The sequence below is a fragment of the Nerophis ophidion genome, linkage group LG02 (assembly GCF_033978795.1).
Source record: "Nerophis ophidion isolate RoL-2023_Sa linkage group LG02, RoL_Noph_v1.0, whole genome shotgun sequence".
In the NCBI taxonomy this organism is placed as follows: domain Eukaryota; kingdom Metazoa; phylum Chordata; class Actinopteri; order Syngnathiformes; family Syngnathidae; genus Nerophis; species Nerophis ophidion.
This window is the reverse complement of record NC_084612.1, coordinates 66831944-66846022: the sequence shown is the minus strand read 5'-3', so window position 1 is coordinate 66846022 and position 14079 is coordinate 66831944. Positions and strand designations below refer to the sequence as shown.

Below are 14079 nucleotides of genomic sequence, written 5' to 3'. Positions count from 1 at the left end.
GGAGGGCCGACCGGTGCAATGGACGTCGAGTGGATCTTGCATAAAAGTGTGAGAGTTTAGTCCATAGTGGATCTAACATAATAGTAAGAGTCCAGTCCATGGTGGGGCCAGCAGGAGACCATCCCAAGCGGAGACGGGTCAGCAGCGCAGAGACGTCCCCAACCGATGCACGGACGAGCGGTCCACCCCGGGTCCCGAGTTTGGACCGCCAACGCTTCATCCATGGCCACCGAACCTGTGCCCCCAGAGCAGAAAAGAGACGGCAGATCAACTGGTCTAAAAGGGGGGGGGGGGTCTATTTAAAGGCTAGATATACAAATGAGTTTTAAGATGGGACTCTAATGCTTCTACTGAGGTAGCATCTCTAACTGTTACCCGGAGGGCCTTCCAAAGTATTGAAGCCCGGAATGTCAGAGTTAGTTTGTGACGAACCCCAAGATGCAGAGACGGAGGCAGGCATTGAACAGGAAAACATAATTTAATTTAAAACACTAAGACAAAGAACAAACAAAGGGTACAAACAAAAAGCGCGCATGTGGGCGGATAACAAACAAAAAGTGCTAGCATGGAAACTAGAAAATAAACGGAGCTTAGCGTGTAAGCTAGCAAACACAAAAAGGCCTAGCGTGGAAGCTAGCAGGTCTTACACGAAATATGAAAACAAACTTGGAAGCAAGGAACAAAAGGCAGTAAGCTAAAAACAGCAATCAAATAAAGCTTACCGCAACGCTGCATTAACAAAACACGACAGGTAGTAACGACAATAGCGACATCGACATGACAATAATCCAGCCCAGACTGGATGGGAAGGCAGGTTGAAATAGCAGCTGGCTGATTGACACCAGGTGTGGCCAGGTGCCAATCAGCCACAGCCCTCAGGGATGAAACACAGGAAACAGACAAAATAAGAGCGCTGACAGGAAATTCTATACACACAGGAAACAAAAACAAATGCAGAAGAAAAAACTAAAACATAACCAAACTCTCAGGGACCAACCTGACACAGAATAGAAAACACTCTATAGCCGCAGACTTTTTTTGGGCTCTGGGAGTCACTAATAAGCCGGAGTTCTTTGAACGCAGATTTCTTGCCGGGACATATGGTACAATAAAATCAGCAAGATAGGCTGGAGCTAGACCGTGCAGTATTTTATACGTAAGTAGTAAAACCTTAAAGTCTTAAGTGCACCGGAAGCCAGTGCAGGTGAGCCAGTACAGGCGTAATATGATCAAACTTTCTTGTTATTGTCAAAAGTCTAACAGCCGCATTTTGTACCAACTGTAAACTTTTAATGCTAGACATAGGGAAACCGGAAAATAATAGACAAGGCTGCGGAGCTGGCGCTGGGCGCCGGAACGGACGGGCTTTGTGGTGTCTTGGCTGAATGAACGTGTATTGGACGCCTCGGCCTCCTTGGACGCGTCCTCGCCCATCCTTGCGGACTGGGGACTGGCCGAGAGTTGGTGGGCGGCCCAGGGTGGATTTGGCTCTCTTGGTTGCTTTGTTGGGTCCGCTCCTGTCTCTGGCCATGCTCCCCTCCATACCAGCAGACGATGGCGTGGAACACCGCAGAGTTTTTGTTTGGTTTCTTGTCTATGCATGGTGCAATCATGTGTGCGCAATGTATATTATCGGTTGATTATTTTTTTGTTTGACTTCTGTGGCTGTGTGTAGAAGTGGCACTGCTGGGGTGGCAGCTGGTTGCATCAACTCTGCTCTTTTAATGTCTTTAATGTCCTTTGTGGTATTTGATGTTTCCCTCTTGCACACATGTCTATGTGTGCTATGGCTATGAGTTTTTGTTTTCTTGGCCTCAATATGGACCCACTCTCCAGGGGCCCAGGCTTAAACTGAATTTTTTTTTTGTTCTTACTTAACTTAAAAGTCAACTCAAAATGTGTATAGGAAGCAAGTGCAGTGAAGCCCATACAGAATAAATTTAGGGTTTTGTCTTTAAATATTTTTAGTCTTTTTTTTTTTTAACAAAATTCAACAATTTCAAAATGGCCCTTGCATGTTTTGACTTTCTAAGTATGCCACCCTTGGTGGAAAAAAAGTTTGGACACCTCTGATCTACAGTATATTTCCAAAAGTATTTGGCCACCCATCCAAATGATCACAATCAGGTGTCCTAATCACTTTGCCCGAGGTGTATAAAATCAAGCACATAAGGCATGGCGACTGTTGCTACAAACATTTGTGAAAGAGTGCGCCGCTTTCAGTGATTTCCAGCGTGGAACTGTCATAGGATGCCACCTGTGCAACAAACACTTTTCAATCTGGCAATCTGATGGACCAGTCTGGATTCGGAGGTTGCCGGGAGAACGGTACATTTCGGAGTGCTTTGTGCCGAGTGAGAAATTTGATGGAGTTGGGCTTGGCCTCTTAGTTCCAGTGAAAGGAACTTTGAATGCTCCAGGATACCAAAACATTTTGGACAATTCCATGCTCCCAAACTTGTGGGAACAGTTTGGAGCGGGCCCCTCCCTCTTCCAACATGACTGTACACCAGTGCACAAAGCAAGGTCCATAAAGACATGGATGACAGAGTTTGGTGTGGATGAACTTGACTGGCCTGCACAGAGTCCTGACCTGAATCCGATTAAATCCGATTTTTTTTTTTTTTTTTAAATCAACATTAAAAAACACAAAATACACTTACAATTAGGGCACCAACCCCCCCAAAAAACTCCCTTTTTCATGACAAAAAAAACAAATAAAAATAACCCCAGCCGCCCCCCACCCCGAACCCCACCCCCGGGCCGCAGGATAAATTATCAAGCGTTGACCGGCCCGCAGCTCCAAAAAGGTTGGGGGCCTCTGCGATGGAACACTTTTCGGATGAATTAGAACGGAGACTGAGAGCCAGGCCTTCTCGACAAACATCAGTGTGTGACCTCACCAATGCGCTTTTGAAAGAGGGATGGGAAATTCCTAGAAACACACTCCGCAACCTTGTGGACAGCCTTCCCAGAAGAGTTGAAGCTGTAATAGCTGCAAAAGGTGGACCGACATCATATTGAACCCGATGGGTTAGGAATGGGATGGCACTTCAAGTTCATATGTGAGTCAAGGCAGGTGGCCAAATACTTTTGGCAATATAGTGTATATGAATAAATGGACAAAATGCACTTATGTTACTGTAGTTTTTTGTGTATCTGCTTTTTACTGTAATTTATTAGGGTTTTTTGGACGCATTTAGGAAAAAATTAACAAAATTGCAAGTTTTTACAACACTTACTTGTTTTTAGTTTTTCTTGAGTACTATATAAAGAAGTGTGTTTTATCTTAATGGCCCAAAAAATTTATTTGGCATAATTCCAGTAAAATTCCCAATGTGCACCCTTATCCGGATCAGCACCAAAATGCAATTCCTGCATCAAAAAGTTACATATTTTCATCACCATGATTAACTGTTACTCTCACGTGCAGATATGGAGACATGGTGCCGAAGACCATTGCTGGGAAGATCTTCGGGTCCATCTGCTCGCTGAGTGGCGTGCTGGTGATCGCCCTGCCAGTGCCAGTCATCGTGTCCAACTTCAGCCGTATTTACCACCAGAACCAGAGGGCGGACAAACGCCGCGCCCAGAAGGTATTTTACTATTTTCAACCCCGTTTCCATATGAGTTGGGAAATTGTGTTAGATGTAAATATAAACGGAATACAATGATTTGCAAATCTTTTTCAACCCATCACAAATGCTGGCTTTGCGTGGATAACAGTCTGGATGGTTCGCTTCCCCTTTGATCAGGATGACACGATGTCGAATATTTCCAAAAACTATTTGAAATGTGGACTCGTCAGACCACATAACACTTTTCCACTTTGCATCAGTCCATCTTAGATGATCTCGGGCCCAGAGACGCCGGCGGCGTTTCTGGATGTTGTTGATAAATGGCTTTCGCTTTGCATAGTAGAGCTTTAACTTGCACTTACTGATGAAGCGACAAACTGTATTTAGTGACAGTGGTTTTTTGAAGTGTTCCTGAGCCCATGTGGTGATATCCTTTAGAGATTGATGTCGGTTTTTGATACAGTGCCGTCTGAGGGATCGAAGGTAACGGTCATTCAATGTTGGTTTCCGGCCATGCTGCTTACGCGGAGTGATTTCTCCAGATTCTCTGAACCTTTTGATGATATTATGGACCGTAGATGTTGAAATCCCTAAATTTCTTGCAATTTGAGAAACGTTGTTCTTAAACTGTTTGACTATTTGCTCACGCAGTTGTGGACAAAGAGGTGTACCTCGCCCCATCCTTTCTTGTGAAAGAGTGAGCATTTTTTGGGAAGCTGTTTTTATACCCAATCATGGCACCCACCTGTTCCCAATTAGCCTGCACACCTTTGGGATGTTCCCAATAAGTGTTTGATGAGCATTCCTCAACTTAATTAATGTTTATTGCCACCTTTCTCTACTTCTTTGTCACGTGTTGCTGGCATGAAATTCTAAAGTTAATGATTATTTGCACACAAAAAAAAAATGTTTATCAGTTTGAACATCAAATACGTTGTATTTGTTGAGTGTTGTTAAAAGAATGTGATGTAACAGTGGTGAACATGCCCTTTCCCAACTACTTTAGCACGTGCTGCAAAAAAACATTAAGTTTATGAGTTTGAACATTAAATAGCTTGTCTTTGTAGTGCATTCAATTAAATATGGGTTGAAAATGATTTGCAAATCAGTGTATTCCGTTTATATTTACATCTAACACAATTTCCCAACTCATATGGAAACAGGGTTTGTAATAGGGATTTTAAATAATTCAATTAAATACAAAATATAATCTATACCATGATGGGGATGTCATTAGACTGCAGTTTGATGATAGTTTCTATCATGGACACGCTGATAAAAATAAAAATAAATAGTTTGACCCGAACCAGACGGCAGCACTTTAAACACTCACCAAGTGTAGAATCGTGCTGCCCTTTCCGTTTGACATTCTTGTACACACTCCACAGACGAGTGTTAAATGTTAGCCATCCGCTCAAGTGGGCCTGACCTTTCCACGCGGCCACATAAGAGAATCATCACTGTTCTATAGAGAGGGTTTGTTGATAGCACATTGTCAAGTCCTTAGGCGTGGTAGGAAGGCCAGGAACACTGCATTAAGTACATCTGTGGTCCTGTCGACAGAATCATTTGGGCGGTTTTACTGAGGAGCCGTGTGTGTTTTTGTTTTGCTTAGACAACATGGCGTCTGTCTGTAGACTTATTTTTCCTCTACTTTTTTTTTGTAAACAACAAAGTTCTCCTTCGACAAATGGACGAATTGTATTGGTAAGTAGAATCAAAGCTGACCTGGAAAGTTCTCATGCCGTCTGAGAAGTGTTGTATCCCAAATAGCTGCAATCGCGTGTTTTCTTCTTAAAGGCCTACTGAAACCCACTACTACCGACCACGCAGTCTGATAGTTTATATATCAATGATGAAATATTAACATTGCAACACATGCCAATACGGCCTTTTTAGTTTACTAAATTGCAATTTTAAATTTCCCGCCGAAGTATCCTGCTGAATTGTCGCGGTATGATGACACGTACGCGTGACGTCACGCATTGTAGAGGACATTTTGTTCCAGCTATAAGTATTCTGTTTTCATCGCATAATTCCACAGTATTCTGGACATCTGTGTTGCTGAATCTTTTAAAATTTGTTCAACGAATAATGGAGACATCAAAGAAGAAAGCTGTAGGTGGGAAGTGATGTATTGCGGCCGCCTTTAGCAACACAAACACAGCCGGTGTTGCATTGTTTACATTCCCGAAAGATGACGGTGAAGCTTTACTATGGAACAGAGCGGTCAAGCGAACACGGTTGGATTGGACCACACACACAAAGTACAGTGTATTATGCAGCGATCATTTCGAAAGATCGTGTTTCAAAGAGGGTCCCTTGCGAATGGCAGAGAGGGACATCGCCACCACCCGTCGAGTGGTGCTGAAGAAAGGTGCGGGGCCGACCTTCTGGTTTGTGCAGCCCTTTGAGACACTAGTGATTTAGGGCTATATAAATAAACATTGATTGATTGACTGATATATATATATATACATACATATATATATGGGCTTCACGGTGGCAGAGGGGTTAGTGCGTCTGCCTCACAATACGAAGTTCCTGCAGTCCTGGGTTCAAATCCAGGCTCGCGATCTTTCTGTGTGGAGTTTGCATGTTCTCCCCGTGACTGCGTGGGTTCCCTCCGGGTACTCCAGCTTCCTCCCACCTCCAAAGACATGCACCTGGGGATAGGTTGATTGGCAACACTAAATTGGCCCTAGTGTGTGAATGTGAGTGTGAATGTTGTCTGTCTATCTGTGTTGGCCCTGCGATGAGGTGGCGACTTGTCCAGGGTGTACCCCGCCTTCCGCCCGATTGTAGCTGAGATAGGCGCCAGCGCCCCCCCGCGACCCCAAAAGGGAATAAGCGGTAGAAAATGGATGGATGGACATATATATATATCTATGTATATAGATATATGTATGTATATATATATATATATATACATATATATAGATATATATACATATATATATCTATATATATATATATATATACACACACACGTCTGGGATGGCATGGCGCAGTGTGAGAGTGGCCGTGCGCAACCCGAGAGTCCCTGGTTCAATCCCCACCTAGTACCAACCTCGTCACGTTCGTTGTGTCCTGAGCGAGACACTTCACCCTTGCTCCTGATGGGTGCTGGTTAGCGCCTTGCATGGCAGCTCCCTCCATCAGAGTGTGAATGTGTGTGTGAATGGGTAGATGTGGAAGTAGTGTCAAAGCGCTTTGAGTACCTTGAAGGTAGAAAAGCACCATACAAGTACAACCCATTTATCATTTATTTGTACAGGTACGACCATATAATCTCACTAAAACACTAGTAACACAATAAGCAAATAACGGATTTTCCAGAATTATCCTAGTAAATGTGTCTAATAACATCTGAATCGCTCCCACGAAAGAGTCTTTTTTTTTCTAGTCCTTCACTCTCACTTTCCTCATCCACAAATCTTTCATCCTCGCTCAAATTAATGGGGAAATTGTCGCTTTCTCGGTCCGAATCGCTCTCGCTGCTGGTGGCCATGATTGTAAACAATGGTCAAATGTGAGGAGCTCCACAACCCGTGACGTCACGCGCATATTGTCTGCTACTTCCGGTACAGGCAAGGCTTTTTTATCAGCACCAAAAGTTGCGAACTTTATCGTCGATGTTCTCTACTAAATCCTTTTAGCAAAAATATGGCAATATCGCGAAATGATCAAGTATGACACATAGAATGGACCTGCTATCCCCTTTTAAATAAGAAAATCTCATTTCAGTAGGCCTTTAAATAGTCATGTGGTGATTGACAACAGGTGCATGAGTCCAAATGAATCAGGTGCGTGACATGAGGATAGGTGAAAACTAATGGGCCGTCATGGAAACAAAGCAGGGAGTGAAAAAACAGGAACTGACACAAAATCCAAAAAACAAATAGAACATAGCCAAACCAAACAAGATCACCAGGACATGACACCTTCAGAAAAAACAGTTGCAATTTACTAACTATATACAAAAAAACCATGTTGTTCCTCATTCCAAAAATAATCTTAAATGCTAATAAACTAGTCCATGTTTAAGCAACCTCCATCAGTTCGGAGTCGACCGGCACGGAGTTAAAGGAGAACATTATCACAATTTCAAAAGGGTTAAAAACAATAAAAATCAGTTCCCAGTGGCAAATTTTACAGATCTCCGAATATCCCTAAAAAAAGCTTTAAAGTGCTTGATTTTCACTATTTGACGACCCACTATCCATTTCCCTGTGACGTCACACAGTGCTGCCAATGTAAACAAACAATGGTGAATACCACAGCAAGATATAGCGACATTAGATTGGATTCAGACTCGGATCTCAGCGACTTAAGCGATTCAACAGATTACGCATGTATTGAAACGGATGGTTGGAGTATGAAAGTATTGAAGAAGAAACTGAAGCTATTGAGCGAATAGCTATTGACGCTATTCATAGCTATAGCATGGCCGAATAGCTGCGTTAGCATCGCCGGTAAAATGTGCGGACCAAACGATCAGGACTTTCGCATCTTGTGACACTGGAAAACTTAAATCCTTCGATTGGTAAGTGTTTTTTTCGGATTAAATGTGGGTCGAAGGAAACGTAATATAGTTGCAAATGCATCTGCAGGTTATCCATACATCTCTGTTCCATGTCTGCTTTAGCACCGCCGGTAAATAGCATGTTAGCATCGATGAGCATAGCATGTTAGCATCAATTAGCTGGCAGTCACCGTCAACAAAACTCACCTTTGTGATTACTGTGACTTTATCGTTGCAAATGCATCTGCAGGTTATCCATACATCTCTGTGCCATGTCTGCTTTAGCACCGCCGGTAAATAGCATGTTAGCGTCGATTAGCGTAGCATGTTAGCATCGATTAACTGGCAGTCACGCCGCAACCAAATATGTCTGATTAGCACATAAGTCAACATCAACAAAACTCACCTTTGTGATTTCGTTGAATTTATCGTTGCAAATGCATCTGCAGGTTATCCATACATCTCTGTGCCATGTCTGTCATCGCCGGTAAAATGTGGAGACACTTTGGCACATTCAATGGGGGTCTGGCGGAAGACACTTTGGCATCTTTGGGCCAGTGGTGCAACTTGAATCCCTCCCTGTTAGTGTTGTTACACCCTCCGACAACACACCGACGAGGCATGATGTCTCCAAAGTTCCAAAAAATAGTCAAAAAAACGGAAAATAACAGAGCTGAGACCCAATGTTTACAACGGGTTGAAAATGAAAATGGCGGCTGTATTACCTCGGCGACGTCACATTCTGACGTCATTCCCTCCAGAACGATAAACAGAAAGGCGTTTAATTCGCCAAAATTCACCCATTTAGAGTTCGGAAATCGGTTAAAAAATATATATGGTCTTTTTCTGCACCATCAAGGTATATATTGACGCTTACATAGGTCTGGTGATAATGTTCCCCTTTAAGGATGCTGATCAGATCAGAGGTTATTCCATCACCATCTTTCCTCCCGTTGTCACGGGCGACCCTTGATCAGCCGAGACGAGCACGAGGACGCCTCCTCGCCGTCAACGCCGTTCTCACGTTCATCGGACAAATTTCCCCTTACCAAACACAAACGGACACACCACCCTTCTCAAACTTCCCCCAAACTAATCCCATGAATTTTCAGTTACGTGTGGGAAGGTTAAGAGTTCACTGGAGGAGAGCTCTCTTACTTTTTAAAAAATATATATATTTTTTTACCAGCACCGGAGGCAGCGTCATTTCTTTCACACTTGCCCTAATATCTTCATTTGAGGACATTTCATTTCCATATCATCCCGCTCGCTCTCTGCTGACTCGTCAAATCAATCTTTCAGCGAAGCTGACTCTTTCATTTTTTGTGCTAGACCTCCCTCTGGACAAAAAGATAATTTAAAAGCATATTTAAAAAAAAAAAAATAATCATCTCCCCTCTAGTTCTATCTCAAGTCTTCACCGCTGTGGTTCTGCTTGTGGTTTTAAAGTTAAAGTTAAAGTGCCAATGATTGCCACACACACACTAGGTGCGGTGAAATTTGTCCTGTGCATTTGACCCATCCCCTTGTTTACCCCCTGAGAGGTGAGGGGAGCAGTGGGCAGCAGCGGTGGCCACGCCCGGGAATCATTTTTGGTGATTTAACCCCCAATTCCAACCCTTGATGCTGAGTTCCAAGCAGGGAGGTAATGGGTCCCATTTTTATAGTCTTTGGTATGACTCGGCTGGGGTTTGAACTCAACCTACCAATCTCAGGGCGGACACTCTAACCCAGGGGTCCCCAAACTACGGCCAGTGTCCAAAATCCAGCCTGCGGGAAGTACCAAGTTAAAAAAAATTAAATAATTATTTTATTTTATTTTTAATTTGACATTTTTTTAAATCTGTTTTTTCTCATCCATTTTACTCTCCTAGCCGCTCAGGCAAAACATATCGTCGAAAAATGCATTTTCCCATCGATAACTTGATATCATCAGCGGCAAGCGCGTGCTCAATTAGTGCGCGAGGAATATATATATATATATATATATATATATATATATATATATATATATATATACATATATATATATATATATATATATATATATATATATATATACATATACATATACATATATATATATATATATATATATATATATATATATATATATATATATATATATATACATATATATATATATATATATATATATGTATATATATATATATGTATATATATATATATATATATATATACATCAAGGGCCGGCAACCTAAAATGTTGAAAGAGCCATATTGGACCAAAAATACAAAAACAAATATGTTTGGAGCCACATAAAAATAAAAGCCATATTACAAAAAGATAGTGTGTCATGAGATATAAATTGAAATAAAAGGACTTAAAGGAAACCAAATGAGCTCAAATATAGCTACAAATGAGCCATAATGATGCAATATGTACATACAGCTAGCTTGAATAGCATGTTTGCATCATTTAGCTTGCAGTCATGCAGTGACCAAATATGTCTGATTAGCACTCCACGCAAGTCAATAACATCAACAAAACTCACCTTTGTGCATTGATGCACAGCGTTAAAAGTTTGGTGGACAAAATGAGACTGAAAAAGAAGTGGCATAAAACACGTCTTAGAAAGTCGGAGAAAGTTATACATGTAAAACAAACTACGGTGAGTTCAAGGACCGCCAAAATTACTAGGACAAAACGGCGCTAGCAGAAAACTTGAATCAGTGAAGCATGTTTAATAAAAACGGTGTGCTTTATAACAACTAGGGGGGTTTGTGTCATGTTTGTCCTCCTACAGAAACCATATTAAAACAAAAATTAAAATTGTTATATATATATATATATATATATATATATATATATATATAACATATGTATATATATATATATATATATATATATACAGTAGAGATGCGCGGATAGGCAATTATATAATCCGCAACCGCATCACTAAAGTCGTCATCCACCCGAACCAACATTTCATCAAAGCCACACCCGCCCGCCACCCGCCCGTTGTTATATATCTAATATAGACGATGCAAGGCATTAGTGAGGTTAGAAAGTGTAACTCCCTCCAAATAGCACAGACACAATGACTTTCTTGAACTGATTTATTTGAAGGCTCACTTTCCCTTCAAATTCACCGTGAAAACCGTAATAAATAAAGCACGTTACCAACGTAAAACTAATAACATGCACAGCATGTGGATCAAACATTTTACCAAGTAAAATACCAACAAATGACAAATACCTCGTTGGCCATACCTGGAAGTAGCTTCCTTGCATCCGTCGACAGACCAAACGAGACACTTCAAAATAAAAGCATGCCCACATACTGTTTCAAAGAGTGCTGCTCGTTTTTCGTATGTGGGTAACAACATTTAACTATTTATAAATGGTTGATTTCTATAGGCTAGTAAGGTAAAATGTTGTACCTGACAAGTTTGAAAAAGAAGTGGCATAAAACACGTCTTAGAAAGTCGGAGAAAGTTATACATGTAAACAAACTACGGTGAGTTCAAGGACCGCCAAAATTACTAGGACAAAACGGCGCTAGCAAAAAACTTGAATCAGTGAAGCATGTTTAATAAAAACGGTGTGCTTTATAACAATTAGGGGGGTTTGTGTCATGTTTGTCCTCCTACAGAAACCATATTAAAACAAAAATTAAAATTGTTATATATATATATATAACATATATATATATATACATACAGTAGAGATGCGCGGATAGGCAATTATATCATCCGCAACTGCATCACTAAAGTCGTCATCCACCCGAACCAACATTTCATCGAAGCCACACCCGCCCGTTGTTATATATCTAATATAGACGATGCAAGGCATTAGTGAGGTTAGAAAGTGAAACTCCCTCCAAATAGCACAGACACAATGACTTTCTTGAACTGATTTATTTGAAGGCTCACTTTCCCTTCAAATTCACCGTGAAAACTGTAATAAATAAAGCACGTTACCAACGTAAAAATAATAACATGCACAGCATGTGGATCGAACATTTTACCAAGTAAAATACCAACAAATGACAAATACCTCGTTGGCCATACCCGGAAGTAGCTTCCTTGCATCCGTCGACAGACCAAACGAGACACTTCAAAATAAAAGTATGCCCACATACTGTTTCAAAGAGTGCTGCTCGTTTTTCGTATGTGGGTAACAACATTTAACTATTTATAAATGCTTGATTTTTATAGGCTAGTAAGGTAAAGTGTTGTACCTGACAAGTTTGGGCTACCTTGCTTTTGCAGCCTTCATCAGAGGTGTCACGTGATGTTAGCGTCACGTTGTCTGTGATGTGTTATATGGATTGTACCATCAAGAGTTGTCAGGTACAACACTTTACCTACTAGCCTATAGAAATCAACCATTTATAAATACACGTCAGTAGGCTAAATGAACCTCTTCAACATAACATTTAACTATGTATAATGTAGCGGCTGGCTACGGGATGTTAGCTAATGACTTTGACTGGGGGGAGGGACTTCCGGGAGAGATAGGTAAGTGACGTTATCGACAGGAAGTGAGAGTTCGAGTTGTCCCGGGAAAAGCGTTAGAGACATGAGAGCTGTTGTGTGGTTGTATTACATCTTGTGCAATAAAGACAAGACAAACAAAGAAGTTTTATGAGCCTACATTCCTGGGATTATTACAATATATATTTCCGAACTGGTTCAACCGCCACCCGCCCGAATCTATTTAAAATCTATTTTTTTTGTCATGTCACCCGCCCGACCCGCGGTTTATCCGCAGACTCCGCGGTTGTGACCGCAAACCGCGCATCTCTAATACACAGTACCACTTTTTATATTTTTGCCACGCCCATGGGATCATGTTTTGTTTTGGTCATGTTATGTTTTGTTTTTTGGACACTCAGTTCCTGTTTTGCACTTCCTGGTTTGTGTTGCTACCATGACAACTCATGAATTTTCACCTGGCCATCATGTCACGCCCCTGTCCTCAGCCCTCACACCTGTTTGTAATGATCATAGCTATTATTTAAGCCACAGTTACCAGGTAGTCAGTCTGGCAACTTTACCCCCATATTCCTCATCTGCTTCATGCCAGGCTATGCTGTTCATTCATTCTGTCGATGCCAAGTAAAGGTTGTGTTATTCATGCCACAGTGCAAGTTTTTGTTGTTTATGCCACAGTGCAAGTTTTTGTTTCGGGGCTATAGTTTGTAGCCCTTGTGCTAGTCTTTTGTTTTTTCATAGCCAAGTATTTGTACCTCTGTGTGAGCGCACCTCATCTGGCTCCTCTCAATGTGTCAGAATAATTTTAGAATACTATTTTAACATTGTGAAAAAAAATGTTTGAGTTGAGTTGCAATATCGAGGATTGAGTTGCAATATCCTGAGAAAATATTTTGGAATAATAATAGAATAAAGAATGTATAATTACACCACACAAAAATGAACATTATCAAGAAAGAATTCATAATATACCATTGATTGTCCAAAAAAAAAAAGTGACCAATAAAAGAAAATAACTAAAAATCATAAAAAAGTATACATTTTATAACAATAAGTTGGAAAATTATGAAGAAACTAAATCTTTTTTTTTACTTTTCAGAAAGCCAGACTAGCCAGAATACACTTGGCCAAATCCGGGAGCGCCAACGCCTTCCTGCTGAGCAAACACAACGGACTACTGAGTGACCTGCTGGAGCTGACGGTAAGAATGACCTCAGAACTTAACACCAACCCCTTGGTCGATGATACACTGCTGTTTTTGATATGACCTTAATTAACCAAAAGTGGACAATCTAAACCAGGGGTCCCCAAACTAGGACCCGCAGGCCGGATTCAGTTTTGTTAATTAATTATTATTATTATTTTTTTTTTTATCTGTCCTTTCTAATTCATTTTCTACCGGTTGTTACTCTCGATGTCTCCTTGCCGCTCAGGCAAATCATATTGTCTAAAAAAGATAACGTGACATCATCGCGCTCGGAATATATATATATATATATATATATATATATGTATA

General features: G+C 41.0%; 1 protein-coding gene across 2 annotated transcripts in view; it reads left to right on the top strand.

Annotated features, from left to right (window-relative positions):
- Positions 1-14079, top strand: part of LOC133544159 (potassium voltage-gated channel subfamily D member 3-like) — a 222655-nt gene that overhangs the window by 184001 nt on the left and 24575 nt on the right. For both annotated transcript variants that reach the window (XM_061889266.1, XM_061889259.1), the window contains exons 3-4: positions 3434-3596; positions 13663-13764. In XM_061889266.1, coding sequence (XP_061745250.1) covers positions 3434-3596; positions 13663-13764 — 265 coding nt within the window. The remainder of the gene's footprint in view (positions 1-3433; positions 3597-13662; positions 13765-14079) is intronic.